This window comes from Scyliorhinus torazame, chromosome 17, assembly GCF_047496885.1.
Source record: "Scyliorhinus torazame isolate Kashiwa2021f chromosome 17, sScyTor2.1, whole genome shotgun sequence".
NCBI classification, from domain to species: domain Eukaryota; kingdom Metazoa; phylum Chordata; class Chondrichthyes; order Carcharhiniformes; family Scyliorhinidae; genus Scyliorhinus; species Scyliorhinus torazame.
Window position 1 is genome coordinate 78,051,328 of NC_092723.1, and position 21,251 is coordinate 78,072,578.

At 53.7% G+C, this 21,251-nt stretch overlaps 1 protein-coding gene across 4 annotated transcripts in view; it reads left to right on the plus strand.

The window, feature by feature from the left end:
* Nucleotides 1–21,251, plus strand: part of LOC140393964 (serine/threonine-protein kinase 38) — a 93,705-nt gene that overhangs the window by 43,039 nt on the left and 29,415 nt on the right. For all 4 annotated transcript variants that reach the window (XM_072480664.1, XM_072480667.1, XM_072480666.1 and 1 more), the window contains exon 2: nt 15,811–15,950. In XM_072480664.1, coding sequence (XP_072336765.1) covers nt 15,817–15,950 — 134 coding nt within the window. In that variant the 5' untranslated portion in view covers nt 15,811–15,816. The remainder of the gene's footprint in view (nt 1–15,810; nt 15,951–21,251) is intronic.

Genomic DNA, 21,251 nt, shown 5'->3' on the forward strand with positions numbered 1-21,251 from the left:
GGTTACTGTCCGTGTGGAGTTTGCACATTCCCCCCGTGTTTGTGTGGGTTTTGCCCCCACAACCCAAAGATGTGCAGAGTAGGTGGATTGGCCACGCTAAATTGCCCCTTAATTGGAAAAAATGAATTGGGTATTCTAAATTTAAAAACAAATGAACGTTTGAACGGGTGGGGTAGCTAGAGAGGAGCAGCTTCTTCTGGTCCGAGGCTGAACAGGGAACAGCATTTAAGTTAAAGCCAGGCTATTCAGGGGAGAAATGGTGAAACATGCCCTGCTCAGTGGATTTGAGGTTAGTTTTGAACATACTTCCACTGTATTGCTTAGACCAAATGTTCCCATCACTTCAGAATTCCCAACATTTGTGGCAACACTTCCATTGACCAATGTGTTCTCAGCCTGTTTTTAACTGCGAGATGGATGGTTAGAATCGATCATTGTGGAATGTGATTTGGTGCATGATATTTTTGTGTAACCTAAATTTCGACCCAAATGAAGAAAAGGTCATAAATGTGATAAATTAGGAAGGAGACTAATTAAGGGGAAATTTAGCGTGGCCAATCCACCTAACCAGCATATCTTTGGGTTGTGGGGACGAAACCCACGCAGACACGGGAGAATGTGCAAACTCCACACGGGCAGAGACCCAGGGCCGGGTTCGAACCCAGGTCCTCAGCGCCATAGTCCCAGTGCGAACCACTGCACCACAGTGCTGCCCCTGCTGATAGCTACAGGTGTGGAATATTGTTATATAACCTGTTCCACAACATTTCCAAAACTTTCTTCTAAACAGTTTCACTTCCTCAGCCTGCCAACTACTGTATGTAAGTTAAAGCATGAAAAGTGTTTGAAATTCAGTGCTGCTGCAGAGTAATGACAGCAGAACTTGATTGTTTAATCTTCAGCTGGTAAAGTTGCCAGACATTCAACTCTTGCAGCTTCTTCCAGTTTCATGGTGGCCATTGATCTCACATACTCGATGATGGATTAAAATGAGGCAAGATGGGAGGAGGCTGGAGTTGAGCATATACACACTGGAATGCACTGTATGAGCGGAATGGCCTGTTTCTCTGCTGATATCCGATGTAATCTCATGTATTTGTATCAAAGCCATCATTCTCAAACCCTTATCCAGAATAGAAGCAATGAATTTTAACTGCACAAGATTTATTTATCCCATCATGTGTCTTCAGCTGTCTGAGAGAGCAATCATATTTTAAAAAAATATAAATTTAGAGTACCCAATTCATTTTTTCCAAGTAAGGGGCAATTTAGCGTGGCCAATCCACCTACCCCGCACATCTTTGGATTGTGGGGGTGAAACCCACACAAACACTGGGAGAATGTACAAACTCCACACGGACAGTGAACCAGAGCTGGGATCGAACCTGGGATCTCGGTGCCGTGAGGCAGCAGTGCTAACCACTGCACCATCGTGCTGCCTAGAGCAATCCAATTCAACCCCTTCTCGGGTACCTTGCTGAGTTTGTGAATGAGTTATACATTTACACCTATTCCCCTGCCCGTTCCTTACACCCTAACTTCTTTTAAATTTATTCATCTGCTATACATTTAGTAGCTAATACTTCCTCAACACCCACTGCTTGTTCTGTTTTGGTATTGAGCAACCTGCTGCATTTAAAAAAAAAACTTCTCCTTTTCTGCATTTGGTGATGGTCTTAAATTTGGTGTCTCTCGTTCATATCTGATCAGTGACAATAGTTTTCCCTGATTTACTTTCTCAAGCCCTTAGTTTTGAATACCCATCCACTTATTTTGGTTTGAATGAAAAGATGCCTCTAGGTTCCTGTAATCAAGCCACCCATTCCCCTCGCTGGGATGTATCCACGCCCCCCACCCCCACCCCCCACCCCCTGGCCCCTCGCTGGGAGTGCGTCCGCTGCCCCTCGCTGGGAGTGTATCCGTACCACCCCCGGCCCCTCGCTGAGAGCGTATCCGCGCCACTCCCCACGGCCCCTCGCTGGGCGTGTATCCGCCCACCCCTCGCTGGGAGTGTATCCGCACCCGCCTCCCCCGCCCTTCGCTGGGAGTGTATTCGCGCTCCGCCCGCCCCCTCGCTGGGAGTGTATCCGCGCCCTCCGGCCCCTTGCTGGGAGTGTATCCGCGCCACCCCCACAGCCCCTTGCTGGGTGTGTATCCGTGTCCCCCCCCCCCCCCCCCCCGCCGCTCGCTGGGAGTGTATCCGCGCCCCCCCCCCCCCCCGGCCCCTCGCTAGGTGTGTATCCGCGACCCCCCCGCCCCCCCCCCCCCCCCCCCCCGGCCCCTCGCTGGGACTGTATCAGCGCCCCCCCCCCCCCGGCCCCTCGTTGGGAGTGTATCCGCGGCCCCTCGCTGGGAGTGTATCCGGGCCCCCGGCCCCTCGCTGGGAGTGTATCCGCACCCCCCCACCCCCCGCCCCTCGCTGGGAGTGTATCCGTGCTCCCCCCGGCCCCTCGCTGGGTGTGTATCCGCGCTCCCCCCCGGCCCCTCGCTGGGAGTGTATCCACGCCCCGGCCCCTCGCTGGGAGTGTATCCGCGCTCCCCCCGGCCCCTCCCTGGGAGTGTATCTGCGCTCCCCCCGGCCCCTCCCTGGGAGTGTATCCGCGCACCCCCCTCCCCACCCGGCCCCTCGCTGGGCGTGCATCCGCTGCCCCTCGCTGGAAGTGTATCCGCGCTCCCCCGCCCCCTCCCTGGGAGTGTATCCGCGCTCCCCCCGGCCCCTCGCTGGGAGTGTATCCGGCCCCCCCCCCTTCCCGGCCCCTCGCCTGGAGCGTATACGCGCCACTGCCCCCGGCCCCTCGCTGGGAATGTTTCCGCCCCCCCCCCCCCGGGAGTGTATCCGCGCACCCCCCTCCCCACCCGGCCCCTCGCTGGGAGTGTATCCGCTGCCCCTCGCTGGGAGTGTATCCGCGCCAACACCCCCCGCCCCTTCCCGGCCCCTCGCTGGGAGCGTATCCGCGCCACTGCCCCTGGCCCCTCGCTGGGAAAGTATCCGCTGCCCCTCGCTGGGAGTGTTTCCGCGCCAACCTCCTCCCTGCCCCTCGCTGGGAGCGTATCTGCACCACTCCCCCCCAGCTGCTCGCTGGGAGTGTATCTGCACGCCACACCCCCCACCCCTGGCCCCTCACTGGGAGTGTATCCGCGCTCCCTCCGGCCCTTCGCCGGGAGTGTATCTGCGCGCCAACCCCCCCCCCCCCCCCCGACATCTCGCTGGGAGTGTATCCCCACCCCCCCCCCCCCCCCCCCCCCCCCCCGGCCCCTCGCTGGGAGTGTATCCGCGCCCCTCCCCCCGCCCGCCCCTCGCTGGGAGTCTATCCGCGCTCCCCCCGGCCCCTCGCTGGGAGTGTATCCGCGCTCCCCCCGGCCCCTCGCTGGGACTGTATCTGCGCCCCAGCCCCTCGCTGGGAGTGTATCCGCGTCCCCCCCCTCCTCCGGCCCCTCGCTGGGAGTGTATCCACGCTCCCCCCGGCTCTTCGCCTGGAGTGTATCCGCGGCCTCTAGCTGGGAGTGTATCCGCGTCCCCCCCCCTCCTCCGGCCCCTCACTGGGTGTGTATCCGCGCTCCCACTGGCCCTTCGCCGGTAGTGTATCCGCGCCCCCCCCCTCCCCCAGCCCCTCGTTGGGAGTGTATCCGCGCTCCCTCCGGCCCTTCGGGAGTGTAGCTGCGCGCCTCCCCCCGGCCCCTTGCTGGGAGTATATCCGGGCCCCGGCCCCTCGCTGGGAGTGTATCCGCGCCCCCCCCATCCGGCCCCTTGCTGGGAGTGTATCCGCGCTCCCACTGGCCCTTCGCCGGGAGTGTATCCGCGCCCCCCCCCTCCGGCCACTTGCTGGTAGTGTATCCGCGCTCCCTCCTGACCCTCGCTGGGAGTGTATCTGCCCCCACCCCGGACCCTCGCTGGGAGAGTATCGGCGCTCCCCCCGGCCCCTCGCTGGGAATGTATCCGCGCTCCCCCCAGGCCCTCCCTGGGAGAGTATCCGCGCTCCCCCTGGCCCCTCGCTGGGAGTGTATCCGCGCTCCCCCCGGCCCATCCCTGGGAGTGTATCCGCGCTCCCCCCGGCCCCTCCCTGGGAGTGTATCTGCGCACCCCCCTCCCCACCCGGCCCCTCGCTGGGCGTGCATCCGCTGCCCCTCGCTGGAAGTGTATCCGCGCTCCCCCCGCCCCCTCCCTGGGAGTGTATCTGCGCACCCCCCTCCCCACCCGGCCCCTCGCTGGGAGTGCATCCGCTGCCCCTCGCTGGGAGTGTTTCCGCGCCACTCCCCCTCTCCCCCACCCCCCTCCCGGCCCCTCGCTGTGAGTGTATCCACGCTCTCTCCGGCCCTTCGCCGGGAGTGTATCTGCGCGCTCTCTCCGGCCCTTCGCTGGGAGTGTATCCGCGCTCCCTCCGGCCCTTCATCGGGAGTGTAGCTGCGCGCCTCCCCCCGGCCCCTCGCTGGGAGTGTATCCGGGCCCCCCCCCCCTTCCCTGCCACTTGCTGGGAGTGTATCCGCGCCACTGCCCCCGGCCCCTCGCTGGGAATGTATCCGCCCCCCCCCCCCCCCGGGAGTGTATCCGCGCACCCCCCTCCCCACCCGGCCCCTCGCTGGGAGTGTATCCTCCGCCCCTCGCTGGGAGCGTATATGCACCACCCCCCCCCCGACCCCTCGCTGGGTGTGTATCCGCGCCCCCCCCCTCCCGGCCCCTCGCTGGGAGCGTATCCGCGCCACTCCCCTCGGCCCCTTGCTGGGCTTGTATCCGCCTCCCCCGCCCGCCCCTCGCTGGGAGTGTATCCGCACCCCCCCCTCGCTGGGAGTGTTTCCGCGCCCCCTCCCCCCCGCCCTTAACTGGGAATGTATCCGCCCTCCGCCCGGCCCCTTGCTGGGTGTGTATCCGCGACCCCCAGCCCCTTGCTGGGTGTGTATCCGCGTCCCCCCGCCACTCGCTGGGAGTGTATCTGCGCCCCCCCTACGGCCCCTCGCTGGGAGCATATCCGCGCCCCCCCCCCCCACGGCCCCTCGCTGGGACTGTATCATCGCCCCCACCGGCCCCTCGCGCCCCCCCACCCGCCCCTCGCTGGGAGTGTATCCGCGCCCCCCCCCCCGCCCCTCGCTGGGAGTGTACCTGCGCTCCCCCCGGCCCCTCGCTGGGAGTGTATCCGCGCTCCCCTCGCTGGGAGTGTATCCGCGCCCCCCGGCACCTCGCTGGGAGTGTATCCGCGCCCCCCACCCCGGCCCCTCGCTGGGAGTGTATCCGCGCCCCCCCCCCTCCGGCCACTTGCTGGTAGTGTATCCGCGCTCCCTCCTGACCCTCGCTGGGAGTGTATCTGCCCCCACCCCGGACCCTCGCTCGGAGAGTATCGGCGCTCCCCCCGGCCCCTCGCTGGGAATGTATCCGCGCTCCCCCCAGGCCCTCCCTGGGAGAGTATCCGCGCTCCCCCTGGCCCCTCGCTGGGAGTGTATCCGCGCTCCCCCCGGCCCATCCCTGGGAGTGTATCCGCGCTCCCCCCCGGCCCCTCCCTGGGAGTGTATCTGCGCACCCCCCTCCCCACCCGGCCCCTCGCTGGGCGTGCATCCGCTGCCCCTCGCTGGAAGTGTATCCGCGCTCCCCCCGCCCCCTCCCTGGGAGTGTATCTGCGCACCCCCCTCCCCACCCGGCCCCTCGCTGGGAGTGCATCCGCTGCCCCTCGCTGGGAGTGTTTCCGCGCCACTCCCCCTCTCCCCCACCCCCCTCCCGGCCCCTCGCTGTGAGTGTATCCACGCTCTCTCCGGCCCTTCGCCGGGAGTGTATCTGCGCGCTCTCTCCGGCCCTTCGCTGGGAGTGTATCCGCGCTCCCTCCGGCCCTTCATCGGGAGTGTAGCTGCGCGCCTCCCCCCGGCCCCTCGCTGGGAGTGTATCCGGGCCCCCCCCCCCTTCCCTGCCACTTGCTGGGAGTGTATCCGCACCACTGCCCCCGGCCCCTCGCTGGGAATGTATCCGCCCCCCCCCCCCCCCGGGAGTGTATCCGCGCACCCCCCTCCCCACCCGGCCCCTCGCTGGGAGTGTATCCTCCGCCCCTCGCTGGGAGCGTATATGCACCACCACCCCCCCCCCCCCCCCCCCCCCCCAGCCGCTCGCTGGGAGTGTATCTGCACGCCCCCCCCCCCCCGACCCCTCGCTGGGTGTGTATCCGCGCCCCCCCCCCCCTCCCGGCCCCTCGCTGGGAGCGTATCCGCGCCACTCCCCTCGGCCCCTTGCTGGGCTTGTATCCGCCTCCCCCGCCCGCCCCTCGCTGGGAGTGTATCCGCACCCCCCCCTCGCTGGGAGTGTTTCCGCGCCCCCTCCCCCCCGCCCTTAACTGGGAATGTATCCGCCCTCCGCCCGGCCCCTTGCTGGGTGTGTATCCGCGACCCCCAGCCCCTTGCTGGGTGTGTATCCGCGTCCCCCCCGCCACTCGCTGGGAGTGTATCTGCGCCCCCCCTACGGCCCCTCGCTGGGAGCATATCCGCGCCCCCCCCCCCCACGGCCCCTCGCTGGGACTGTATCATCGCCCCCACCGGCCCCTCGCGCCCCCCCACCCGCCCCTCGCTGGGAGTGTATCCGCGCCCCCCCCCCCGCCCCTCGCTGGGAGTGTATCCGCGCCCCCCCCCCCCCTCCGGCCCCTCGCTGGGAGTGTATCCATGCCCTTCGCCGGGAGTGTATCCGTGGCCTCTCGCTGGGAGTGTATTCGCGCGCCCCCCCCCGGCCCTTCGCTGGAAGTGTATCCGCCATACCCCCCCCACCCCCCACCTCCGGCCCCTCACTGGGTGTGTATCCGTGCTCCCACTGGCCCTTCGCCGGGAGTGTATCCGCGCCCCCCCCCCCCCAGCCCCTCGCTGGGAGTGCATCCGCGCCCTCCTCCCCCCCCCCCCCCCCGGCACCTCGCTGGGAGTGTATCCGCGCCCTCTCCCCCCCCCCCCCCCCCCCCGGCCCCTCGCTGGGAGTGTATCCGGACCCCCCGCCCCGGCCCCTCACTGGGTGTGTATCCGTGCTCCCACTGGCCCTTCGCCGGGAGTGTATCCGCGCGCCCCAGCCCCTCACTGGGAGTGTATCCGCGCCCCCCTCCCCCCGGCACCTCGCTGGGAGTGTATCCGCGCCCTCCCCCTGGCCAATCGGTGGGAGTGTATCCGCGCCCCCCCCACCCCGGCCTCTCGCTGGGAGTGTATCCGCGCCCCCCACCCTCCGGCCCCTCGCTGGTAGTGTATCCGTGCTCCCTCCGGCCCTTCGCGGGACTTTATCCGCGCGCCCCCCCCGGCCCCTCGCTGGTAGTGTATCCGTGCTCCCTCCGGCCCTTCGTGGGAGTTTATCCGCGCGCCCCCCCCCCCCGGCCCCTCGCTGGGATTGTATCTGCCCCCACCCCGGCCCCTCGCTGGGAGTGTATCCGCGGCTCCCCCAGCCCCTTGCTGGGTGTGTATCCGCGCTCCCACCGGCCCTTCGCCGGGAGTGTATCCGTGCTCCCCACGGCCCCTAGCCGGGAGTGTGTCCGCGCTCCCTCCGGCCCCTCGCCGGGATTGTATCTGCCATCCTACCTCCTCGCCGCGAGTGTACCCGCCATCCCACCTTCCCCTGGCCGCGAGTGGGCCAGCCATTCCACCCCCCTGGGCCGAGAATGTACCCAGCACCCTTTCGCCACCCCACCCCCCTGAGCCGAGAATGTACCCAGCACCCTTTTGCCACCCCACCCCCCTGGGCCGAGAATGTTCCCAGCACCCTTTCACCACCCCACCCCCCCTGGATCGAGAATGTACCCAGCACCCTTTCACCACCCCACCCCCCTGAGCCGAGAATGTACCCAGCACCCTTTCGCCACCCCACCCCCTTGAGCCGAGAATGTACCCGGCACCCTTTTTGCCACCTCACCCCCCTGAGCCGAGAATGTACCCAGCACCCTTTCGCCACCCCACCCCCCTGAGCCGAGAATGTACCCAGCACCCTTTCGCCACCCCACCCCCTGGGTCGCGAGTGTACCCTCCACATCTCTTCCCTCTCTTTCACCCCCCCCCCCCCCCCCCCCCCCCCCCCCAATCTCACTGGAGTGTACCTGCACTCCTTCCCCCGTCACTGGTGTAACTTTGTGTTGTGCACCCTCTGCCATTTACTGCAGCTGAAGAATAACCCAGGCCATGCCAGTACTTCCACCATCGATAACAGGGCAGAAGATTTTTCAGTTACTGTGGTGGTCGGGACTCAATTTACTAATTGCCGCAAGCAATTACTTTCAAGTTGAATCAGTCTCATTGTTGTCAGCGTAGAGTGATTTGTGGCATGAGTTAAGAGGAAATGAAGTTATCAGCAGATTAATTTCACATGGGATCTTTACTGGGGCTCTCTTACTTCAGTTACCTCCAGTCTCAGCTGCTACAGTGCTCTCCTGTCTGTCCTTCCACCTTCCAATCTTCATAAACTAGAGCTCGCCAATGCCTTGATTTTAAAATTACCTTCTTTGTGTTCAGTCCCCCTCCCCACTGCCCCATGGCTTTGCCTCTTGTTATCTCTGTAACCTCCTTTAGCGCTACAGAACTTTAAGAACCTTGTGCTGTCCCAGTTCTGGTTTCTTGTCCATTCCCCACTTTCTTCATCCCACCATCCCAGCAGTAGGGGTGGGGCAATTGCATTACTGGTTCAGGAGAATATCACAGCTGTTCTGAGGGAGGGCACCTCAGGAGGCTCATGTAGCGAGGCAATATGGTTAGAGCTCAGGAATAGGTAGGGTGCAATCACAATGTTGGGGATTTAATACAGGTCTCCCAACAACCAGCGGGATGTCTGAACAGTACGCAGAACAACACATTTCACTGTACCTCGATTTACATTTCACTGTACTGCGATTTACATTTCACTGTACCTCGATTTACATTTCACTGTACCTCGATACACGTGACAATAAATCAAATCCAATGTAGAGGAGCAGATATGTATACAGATTTTGGAAAGATGTTGTGGTGGGTGATTTTAATTTCCCCTATATTGGCTAGGACTCACTTAGTGCCAGAAGCTTGGATGGGGCAGAATTTGTAAGGAGCAACCAGGAGGGTTTCTTGAAACAATATGTAAATAGTCCAAAGAGGGAAGGGGCCGGACTGGACCTGGTATAAGGGAATGGCCCGGCCAGGTGATCACAGTTTCCGTAGGGGAGCATTTCGGGAACAGTGACCATAATGCCGTAAGTTTTAAGGTACATGTGGATAAGGATTAGAGTAGTCCTTGGGTGAAGGTGCTAAATTGGGGAAAGGCTAATTACAACACTATTAGGCAGAAACTGAAGAATTTAGATTGGGGATGGCTGTTTGAGGGGAAATCAAGATCTGACATGAGTCTTTCAAATGTCAGTTGAATAGAATTCAGGACCGGCATGTTCCTGTGAAGATGAAAGATAATTATGGCAAGTTTCGGGAACCTTGCATAACGAGGGATATTGTGAGCCCAGTCAAAAAGAAAAAGGAAGCATTCGGAAGGTCTAGAAAGCTGAGAACAGATGAAGCCTTTGAAGAATTTAAAGAAAGTAGGAAGGAACTTAAGTAAGAAGTCAGGAGGGCTAGAAGGGGTCACGAAAGTCCATGGCAAACAGGATTAAGGAGAATCCCAAGACATTTTGTTTGTATATGAAGAGCAAGAGAGTAACCAGAGAAAGGGTTGACCCACTCCGGGACAGAGGAGGGAATCTATGCGTGGAGCCAGAGGAAATGGGCGAGGTAGTAAATGAATACTTTGCATCAGTATTCATAAAGAGAAGGACTTGGTAGATGATGAGTCTTATAGAATCATATAATTTACAGTGCAGAAGGAGGCCATTCGGCCCATCGAGTCTGCACTGGCCCTTGGAAAGAGCACCCTACTTAAGCCCACACCTCTTGGGAAGGATGTGTAGATAGTGGGGCATGTCGATATCAAAAAGGAGGTGATGTTGGGTCTCTTGAAAAGCATTAAGGTGGATAAGTACCCAGGGCCTGATGGGATCTACCCCAGAGTACTGAGGGAGGCAAGGGAGAGGAAATTGCTGGGGCCTCAACAGAATTTTTTTCATCCTGGAGTCGGCACGGTATCACAGTGGTTAACACTGTTGCTTCACAGCTCCAGGGTCCCAGGTTCGATTTGCGGCTTGGGTCACTGTCTGGGTGGAGTCTGCACGTTCTCCCTGTGTCAGCCTGGGTTTACTCCGGAAGCTCCGGTTTCCTCCCACAGTCCAAAGATGTGCAGGTTCAGTGGATTGGCCAATCTGAATTGCTCTTAGTGTCCAAGAAGGTTGGGTGGGGTTGTGGGGATGGGGTGGAAGTGTGGGCTTAGGTGGGGTGCTCTTTCCAAGGACTTTATGGACTTGATGGGCTGAATGGCCTCCTTCTGCACCATAAATTCTATGATTCTCATTGGCTATAGGTGAGGTCCCAGAGGACTGGAGAATAGCCGATGATGTTCCTTTGTTTAAGAAGGGTAGCAGGGATAATCCAGGATATTATACGCCGGTGAGCCTTACGTCAGTAGTAGGGAAATTATTGGAGTAGATTCTCAGGGACTGGATTTACTCCCATTTGGAACCAAATCGGCTTATTAGTGATAGGCAGCATGGTTTTCTGATGGGGAGGTCGTGTCTCACTCACTGAGTCGGATTTTTCAGGAAGCGACTGAGATGATTGAAGAAAGAGCAGGTGATCTTGTCCGGTAAAGCCTTTGACAAGGTCCCTCATGGGAGACTGGTACAAAAGGTGAAATCACATGGGATCAGAGGTAAGCTGGCAAGCTGGATACAGAACTGGCTCGGTCATAGAAGACAGGGTAGCAATGGAAGGGTGCTTTTCTGAATGGAGGGCTGTGACTAGTGGTGTTCCGCAGGGATCAGTGTTGGGACCGTTGTTGTTTGCAGTACAGTTAAATGATTTGGAGGAAAATGTAGCAGGTCTGAGTATGTAGTAAGGGCAAGACAAAGATTGGTGGATAGTGAAGAGGATTGTCAGAGGATACAGCAGGAGATAGATTGGTTGGAGACTTGGGCGGAGAAATGGCAGATGGAGTTTAATCCGGACAAATGTGAGGGTAATGCATTTTGGAAGGTCTAATACAGGTGGGAATTTTGGAGTAAATGGTAGAACCCTGAGGAGTTTTTGTGAGGCAGAGAGATCAGGACATACATGTCCACAGATCACTGAAAGCATTGAGTATAAAAATTGGTAAGCCATGCTGCAACTGTACAGAACCTTAGTTAGGCCACATTTGGAGTATTGTGTTCAATTCTGGTCGCCCACTACCAGAAGGATGTGGATGTTTTGGAGGGGTACAGAAGAGGTTTACCAGAATGTTGCCTGGTCTGGAGGGTATTAACTATGAGGTTGGATAAACTGATTGTTTTCACTGGAACGACGGAGGTTGAGGGGCGACCTGATAGAGTTTTACAAAATTGACTGGCATGGACAGAGTGGGTGGTCAGTCGCTTTTTCCAAGGGTGAAAATGTCACCTCGGGGATATAGGTTTACGGTGTGAGGAAGAAAGTTTAGAGGAGATGTGCGAGGCAAGTTTTCTACACTGAGGGTGGTGAGTGCCTGGAACGCCCTGCAAGGGGGGTGGAAGCAGATACAATAGCGATATTTAAGAGGCATCTTGACAAGTACATGAGTAGGATGGGAAAAGAGGGATACGGATCTCGGAAGCACAGAAGATTTTAGTTCAGACAGGCATTGTGATCGGCGCAGACTTGGAGGGTCTGTTCCTGTGCTGTATTGTTCTTTGTTTATATTCAGCTGTCAATATGCTTGGCCTTAAAACAACTTGACTAAGGAAGGGAATTGTGAGTTGGGTGTTCCTGCTGCTGATTGCAATCCAATGTGGTAGTTGGGGAGAAAGAGGGGGACTCCAGTGATAGGCTCACTGGAAATGTCTCGGGACCTTGATGTGATGAGTTACTTTTGAAATGCAGTGATGGCCAGTCGTCAAACTTGTGTGCGCCCAGCCACCCTACAAACACCAACCACAGCTGTCTTCAGCTCTGGGCTTGGGTGAAAGCAGAATGTTGGCCAGGACACTGGGAGATGTTGTTTCAAACAGCCATGTACAATCCTAAACATCCACATGAGTCATGGGGCGTTTGGGACCTTGATTTATTTAACACCTGACCTAAAGGATGGATTAAAGCAGGACTTGGTTGACTTGGATACTCCGCCTGCCTTTGTAGCGCAATCAGTCATCTCGCCAACACTCCCTGAAGTTCTATTTGGGCAATGGGCTGATATACTGGAGTAGGATCAAAGGTCCAATGTCGTTTCAGTGCTGTGTAATCCATGTAATACTTTGGAAATTTTATTCGACATAATTTGTGGAAATATTTTTTTATCCGACCCAATTAATGCTTTATATTGGATTTTAGGGTTTTTTTTGTTCTATTGTGGCACTCCAGGCATAAAACATGGCTTTTTGCATGAACGCGAAGGATTAACATACCGGGAAAATATAGACCGAGCATCAAACAATTTCTACAATCCAGTTGCAATTGGGAGTAAAGAGACCGTGAAATGATTAGAATTGCTTTGACAAAAGAAAATCAGCTGACTCGGGTGCATGCCTTTATTATCGAAAAGGGCAGTAATATAACAAGCCCTCAGGGAAAGTTTGAAGTATGTCTCACGCTTTGACGCTTCACATGGCCAGAACAATACTTTTCACTGTATCTCAGTACACATGATAATAAATAAATCAAATAAGAGATAGCATGGTGCCTGTGGATGGTGGAGAATCACACCTTCTCTTCTGATCAGGGGCTGAGGCTGCAGAATCGGCAGGGATGTGGGAACTTCCTCCAGATGTTAGTTTTTATAGTTCCTATTTTCGGGACCACACCTTTGGGGCAGTTGCTTACCACACCTTGCCACTCATGAGTACAGCTGAGGAATTGATCGGCACTCCTATATCTGTTGCCATTATGATTGTAAGCTGTTATGCAGGTTTCCAGAGTGACTGGGCATCCTTTTGCATCAACCATGTTGTGTGCCTTGGTCTGTCTGCAGGCAATTTACTTTACCTTCAGCGAGGAGAAATTTCCACCTCATAAATAATGTTCTGACTTTGCGCTCTCCAAAGTTGTTGATCCATTTGACCTTGATTGGATGTGTTCCAATAATTGTACCTATTTGAAGTGACCTAGAAGTATTTGCATTTCAATGCAGAGCACAGAAAATGCTGCAATTATGATTTCTTGTCGCACAAATTTCAAATCTTTTTGTCTTTGGCCACTCTCCACGCTTTTTAACCCAATCACTGCACAAATGAGCACCATGAGTGAGACTGCATTTCACCTGGCAAAAGAGGACTTCTGTCCTGGAGAATGAGTTCTCCTCCCATTTTTCAGTTATATAGACCTCAAACTACCCTTCCTTAACTTCTCAGCCACTCTCCTTTAAAATGCTCTTTAAAACCTCAAACGCCCGGTGGGCTGCCTTACTTTTGTCGCAATTACACTCCTGTGAAGTGCTTTCTGAGGTTTTATCAAGAGCAAGCTGTTGGGCCCTTCTTCAGTAAATGGTGTGTGCTATGGTAGGATTGTGGTTTATCATTTACTTCCCTGCACAGTGACACAGTGGTTAACACTGCTGCATCATAGCACCAGGGACCCAGGTTCGATTCCAGCCTCAGGTGACTGTGTGAAGTTTGCACGTTCTCACCATGTCTGCGTGGGTTTCCTCTGGGTGCTCCGGTTTCTTCCCACAGTCCATAGATGTGCAGGTGAAGTGGATTGGCCAAGCCCAACGGCTAGGTGGGATTACATGGATAGTTGGGGATTGGGACTAGGTACGGTGCTCTTTCGGAGGGTGGTGCAGACTCGTTGGGATGAATGGCCTCCTTCTGCACTCTGGGGATTTTATGAGCAGCATTTTCAGCAGTGTAGGTGTCAGGTAACCATGGCCCACCACTACCCTGTTCAGGCAGGTTGCAATGTAGAGCTGGGATTCTGGTGGGCTGGTACATGGCCACTGTAAATGAACGAAATCGCGCCAGCCCATGCATACCCTGGTTTGTGAAGTCCTTGGCCAGCAGCCCAGTCAATTGAACAGTCGACAAGGATGTAAAAGAGAAATCAAAGCAGTTGCTTCCTAATCCTGTTAATGATTGCCGATATTTACGGAAAGGGTCAGCGAAGGGTCATGAGCGATACCAGGAATAAGACTTTACTGTCATGCAAAATGGCTCCGAGAATTGGAGCAGAGAAGTTTATGGAGAGAATTCAAGATCTTCAAAGTTAAGAGAAGCTTTACATGTAAATATTTCTTTCTAATTGGTGAACCACTAAACAAGGAAATTATCACTTAAAAGTATGAAGGGAGAAGTTAAAGGATGGAATGTTTTACCTCATGATAGTCAAGACTACACTGCTGGTTGACAGGGAATTGGCTGCATATTTGAATGGGAAGAGCATAGAAGGTTCTGGAAAAGAACTACAAAACAATTAGAGTATCTAGCAGAGGCAGAAAGAACTGAATGGCCTCCTAAGTTGGCAAACTAAGTAAATAGTTCTCCAGCACTATTTAAGGAAATGGAGGGACTTCCATCACTTCGAGACAGGCAGAGAATCCACTTGATTTGCACTGAGACTGAGGGAGGTGTCCCATACAGTTAACCCTGTATCCGAAACACACCAGGGGAACTGGGCTAGAACCATCTTGCTGTTGGGCAGATGGGGGTATCGGGTGGGGGGGGGGGGGGGGGGGGGGGTGCGGATACAGTGAGGCTGTGTATCCTTTGAAAATTGAACTGTGGCAGCTCATTACTTACGACACTGCTGCTTTTGCTAATAGCACAGGAAACCTGGTCTGAGCTGACACACTCTGTTCTAACTCTTGCACATTAATTTTACTGATAAATTGACAGTAAGGTTGCTTTACTAAAAATAAAACCTGCCCAAGAGCCTTGTAATTATTTAGTGCCTTTCATAGAATCATAGAATTTACAGTGCAGAAGGAGGCCAATTCGGCCCCTGGAATCTCTGTTCCAGCCCTTGGAAAGAGCACCCTACTTAAGCCCACACCTCCACCATGTCCCCATAACACATTTTGGCACCAAGGGCAATTTAGCATGGCCAATCCACCTAACCTGCACATCTTTGGACTGTGGGAGGAAACAGGAGCACCCGGAGGAAACCCACGCAGACACACGGAGAACGTGCAGACTCCGCACAGACAGTGACCCAAGCGGGAATCGAACCTGAGACCCTGGAGTTGTGAAGCGACTGTGCTAACCACTGTGCTGCTGTGCCGCCCAATAGCCTCAGGATGTTTGCTGATGCTTTCCAGCCAATGAAGTACTTTTTGAAGTACACTCTCACTATTGTAGGGAATGTGGAAGTCAATTTGTGCACAGGAAACTCCTATAAACATCCAGCATGGTAATGACGAGAATCTATTTCCGTGATGCTGACTGAGTAATAAATATTGACCAGGACACTGATCTTATTCAAAGTAGGATCGTGGAAGCTTTTATATCCTGCTGAACCAGCCTCGGGGGTCTTAGTTTAGAGCCACATCCAAATAATAGTGCAGCATTGCCTCAGTACTGCACTGGAGTATCAGCATAAATATTTTAGCTCAGGTCTCTGGAGCAGGACTTGAACCAAAGCTTTCTGACTTGGAGGTGAGTGCTACCAGCCACTGCATCTGGCAGCATGAACAGGAAATCTGAAAGGGTCGGTAATTCAAACATTTGGGAAGGTTGGAGACGGATACTGGCAGTTGAATTAATTGAATTGAGAGTTGAGAGCTGGTGTCTGTTAATACAGGAACCACGTGTGAAAATCAAATATTGATTTTGAACTGCATCACTCAAGTGGGATGTTTCCTCTTTTCAGGTAGCCATGGCAATGACCGGGCAGACAACCTCGTACCCCACTATGAGCAACCACACAAAGGAACGAGTCACCATTACAAAGGTTACACTCGAAAACTTCTACAGCAACCTGATTGCACAACATGAAGAGAGGGAAATGAGGTAAGCGTGGAGGACGGGGGTGGGGGGGTGGAATATTTGTGTGCTTGCTCATGTCCGTCTTGGAGCATGTTTAGCTCAGTTGGCTGCACAGCTGGTTCGTGATACAGAGCGAGGCCAACAGCCCGGGTTCAATTCCTGCACCTGAGGTTATTCATGAAAGCCCCACCTTCTCAACCGAGGTGTGGTGATCATCCGGTTAAAACCACCAGTCAGCTCTCCCCCCGAAAAGGGGAAAGTAGCTCCCCCCGAAAAGGGGAAAGTAGCCTATGGTCATCTGGGACTGTGGTGACTTTACTGACATGTCTGTCTGCAGTGTTGTTGTCAACTCCCTTACCTCTCACGAGAAAGTAACCTTTACTTTCATCTCCTTCTCAATCCAGCCTTGTCTCCTCTCTCCCACCTGGACCCCACCCCAAAGGGGTGGCTTTGGCTTTGTATGGTGTCTGGCACTGAGAACGATGTGTATTGATGCTTTGGATTTTTAATGGGTTTCCTGAATTAAATTCACATTTTAAATGACACCCCACTATATCTCTCCTGATTTTAATCCACTCCTTCACTGGCACCCAGTAACCCAAATTCAAGCTCAAAATTGAGAGTCAGATTAGGTTAGGACATGTTTTAGAAAGAGGAGTGAGCTTGGTGAGGGGAGATGGGAAGAGAAATTGGAACATAAAATGTTGATAGACAATGGGATATTTTTAATGAGGTGATTGGAACACATAGAGCAAACATATACCTTTAAAAAGGAAATTATTTTAAATTTCAGTGTTAGAGACTAGAAACCAAAATGGAATTTTAGTTTCACGGTTTGCACTGATAGCTGAATTTGGGTGCATTTGAGTGCTATCGTGAGAGTTTGGTGACTGAGGGATAATAGGGTTCATTTTTATCTAAAGTCTAGTCTGTCTTTTATTTAGTTAATTAACTTAAAAGTTGCTATTTGGTTTAGAAAAGGTGAACTTTCAATCAGCTTTAAACAAAGATTCTACTTGCAGCTGGAGCTTGCTAATTAGTTAATTGGATTAGGCAGTTTTCAGAGGCTAGATTCACAGTATAAAAGTGAGCCAGCTACAGTGCAGACTTTGTTTGCACTGAGTGCTGAATTTCGGTGCATTTGAGTGCTATAGTGAGAGTTTGGTGACTGAGGGAATGCTGAATTTGGGTGCATTTGAGTGCGATAGTGAGAGTTTGGTGACTGAGGGAGTTAGGTGAGGAGGGAGTAAGGTGCTCCTTTCATTTCATTTCCTACATTTCCTCAAAGAGCGTGAAGGGAGCTGGGAGTTTACAGAGTGCAGCTGACTGGGAGCAAAGTCGGAGGGCGGAGTTCCAGTTGGTCCACAGTGCAGCTATATTCTGTAAGGTAAGAGGGGATGGAGGCTAGGACAGTTGCATGCTCCTCCTGTAGGATGTGGGTGGTGAGGGATAACACCGGTGTCCCCGCTCACTATACCTGCGGGATGTGCACCCAACTCCAGCTCCTCAGAGACCGTGTTAGGGAACTGGAGCTGGATGAACTTCGGATTATCCGGGAGGCAGAGGAGGTAATGGACAAGAGTTACAGGGAGGTAACCACAGCCAAGGTACAGGAAAAGAGTAGCTGGGTTACAGTCAGGGGAAAGAAAACAAACGGGCAGACAGTGCAGGGATCCCTCGTGGCCGTTCCCCTTCAAAACAAGTATACCGTTTTGGATGCTGTTGGGGGGGGGGGGGTGACCTACTGGCGGAAGGCCCTAGCGGCCAGGTCTCTGGCACTGAGTCTGGCTCTGGGGCTCAGAAGGGAAGGGGGAGAATAGAAAATCAATAGTGATAGGAGACTCAATAGTTAGGGGAATAGATAGGAGATTCTGTGGTCGCAAGTGAGACTCCCGGAAGGTATGTTGTCTCCCGGGTGCCAGGACCAGGGATGTCTCGGATCGTGTCTTCAGGATCCTTAAGGGTGAGGGGGAGCTGCCAGAAATCGTGGTGCACCTTGGTACCAATGACGTAGGTAGGAAAAGGGGTGTGGATGTAATAAACTAGTTTAGGCTGGAAGTTAAAAGCCAGGACAGACAGAGTTGTCATCTCTGGTTTGTTGCCGGTGCCACGTGATAGCGAGGCTAGGAATAGGGAGAGAGAGTGCAGTTGAACATGTGGCTGCAGGAATGGTGTAGGAGGGAGGGCTTCAGGTATTTGGATAATTGGAGCGCATACTGGGGAAGGTGGAACCTGTACAAGCAGGACGGGTTGCATCCGAACCAGAGGGGCTCCCTGAGAGGGAGCTTTTCTAGTACTCTTTGAGAGGGTTTAAACTAATTTGGCAGGGGAATGGGAACCGGATTTGTAGTCCAGCAACTAGGGTAGCCGATGTTCGGGACGTCAAAACGTGTAGTGAGGCAGTGGGGAAGGGAACACTGACAAAGGAGAGTACTTGCAGGCACGGAGATGGGTTGAAGTGTGTATACTTCAACGCAAGAAGCATCAGGAATAAGGTGGGTGAACTTAAGGCATGGATCGGTACATGGGACTACGATGTGGTGGCCATCATGGAAACTTGGATAGAAGAGGGGCAGAAATGGCTGTTGGACGTCCCTGGTTATAGATGTTTCAATAAGATTAGGGAGGATGGTAAAAGAGGTGGAGGGGTTGCATTGTTAATTAGAGATAGTATAACAATTACAGAAAGGCAGTTCGAGGAGGATCTGCCTACTGAGGTAGTATGGGTTGAAGGCAGAAATAGGAAAGGAGCAGTCACCTTGTTGGGAGTTTTCTATAGGCCCCCCAATAGTAGCAAAGATGTGGAGGAACAGATTGGGAAACAGATTTTGGAAAGATGCAGAAGTCACAGGGCAGTAGTCATGGGTGACTTCAACATCCCAAATATTGAGTGGAAACTCTTTAGATCAAATAGTTTGGATGGGGTGGTGTTTGTGCAGTGTGTCCAGGAAGCTTTTCTAACACAGTATGTAGATTGTCCGACCAGAGGGGAGGCCATATTGGATTTGGTACTTGGTAATGAACCAGGGCAAGTGATAGATTTGTTAGTGGGGGAGCATTTTGGAGATAGTGACCACAATTCTGTGACTTTCACTTTAGTAATGGAGAAGGATAGGTGCGTGCAACAGGGCAAGGTTTACAATGGGGGGGAAGGGTAAATACGATGCTGTTAGACAAGAACTGAAGTGCATAAGTTGGGAACATAGGCTGTCAGGGAAGGACGCAAGTGAAATGTGGAACTTGTTCAAGGAACAGATACTACGTGTCCTTGATATGTATGTCCCTGTCAGGCAGGGAAGAGATGGTTGAGTGAGGGAACCATGGTTGACGAGAGGTTGAATGTCTTTTTAAGAGGAAGAAGGATACTTATGTAAGGCTGAGGAAACGAGGTTCAGACAGGGCGCTGGAGGGATACAAGATAGCCAGGAGGGAACTGAAGAAAGGGATTAGGAGAGCTAAGAGAGGGCATGAAAAATCTTTGGCGGGCAGGATCAAGGAAAACCCCAAGGCCTTTTACACATTTGTGGTAAATATGAGAATGACTAGATCGAGGGTAGGTCCGACCAAGGCCAGTAGCGGGAGATTGTGTATTGAGTCTGAAGAGATGGGAGAGGTCTTGAACGAGTACTTTTCTTCAGTATTTACGAATGAGAGGGGCCATATTGTTGGAGAGGACAGTGTGAAACAGATTTGTAAGCTCGAGGAGATACTTGTTAGGAAGGAAGATGTGTTGGACATTTTGAAAAACTTGAGGATAGACAAGTCCCCCGGGCCTGACGGGATATATCCAAGGATTCTATGGGAAGCAAGAGATGAAATTGCAGAGCCGTTGGCAATGATCTTTTCGTCCTCACTATCAACAGGGGCGGTACCAGGGAATTGGAAAGTGGCGAATGTCATGTCCCTGTTCAAAAAAGGGACTAGGGATAACCCTGGGAATTACAGGCCAGTTAGTCTTACTTCGGTGGTAGGCAAAGTAATGGAAAGGGTACTGAGGGATAGGATTTCTGAGCATCTGGAAAGACACTGCTTGATTAGGGATAGTCAGCACGGATTTGTGAGGGGTAGGTTTTGCCTTACAAAGTCTTATTGAATTCTTTGAGGAGGTGACCAAGCATGTGGATGAAGGTAAAGCAGTGGATGTAGTGTACATTGGTTTTAGTAAGGCATTTGATAAGTTTCCCCATGGTAGGCTTATGCAGAAAGTAAGGAGGCATGGAATAGTGGGAAATTTGGCCAGTTGGATAACAAACTGGCTAACCGATAGAAGTCAGAGAGTGGTGGTGGATGGCAAATATTCAGCCTGGAGCCCAGTTACCAGTGGCGTACCACAGGGATCAGCTCTGGGTCCTCTGCTGTTTGTGATTTTCATTAATGACTTGGATGAGGGAGTTGAAGGGTGGATCAGTAAATTTGCAGACGATGCGAAGATTGGTGGTGTTGTGGATAGTGAGGAGGGCTGTTGTCGGCTGCAAAGAGACATAGATAGGATGCAGAGCTGGGCTGAGAAGTGGCAGATGGAGTTTACCTTTGAAAAGTGTGAGGTTGTCCATTTTGGGAAGACAAATATGAATGCGGAATACAGGGTTAACGGTAGGGTTCTTGGCAATGTGGAGGAGCAGAGAGATCTTGGGGTCTATGCTCATAGATCTTTGAACGTTGCCACTCAAGTGGATAGAGCTGTGAGAGATTGAATTTAAGAGCCGTGAGGTGATGATGTACAAAACTTTGGTAAGGCCACATTTGGAGTACTGTTCATTCGCTCCATTTTAGGAAGGATGTGGAAGCTTTGGAAAAGGTGCAAAGGGGATTTACCAGGATGTTGCCTGGAATGGAGAGTAGGTCTTACGAGGAAAGGTTGAGGGTGCTAGGCCTTTACTCATTAGAATGGAGAAGGATGAGGGGCGACTTGATAGAGGTTTATAAGATGATCAGGGAAATAGATAGAGTAGACAGTCAAGAGACTTTTTCCTCGGGTGGAACAAACCATTACAAGGGGACATAGATTTAAGGTGAATGGTAGAAGATATAGGAGGGATGTCAGAGGTAGGTTCTTTACCCAGAGAGTAGTGGGGGCATGGAATGCACTGCCTGTGGAAGTAGTTGAGTCGGAAACATTAGGGACCTTCAAGCAGCTAGTGGATTATTGTAGAATGATGGGGTGTAGATTAATTTGTTCTTAATCTAGGACAAAAGTTCGGCACAACATCGTGGGCCAAGGGCCTGTTCTGTGCTGTATTTTTCTATGTTTTCTAATAAAAGGCAATATGGGGCTGGAGGGTTGATAATGAAAGAATATGAGAAAGCAAGAAAATAGGGAAATGA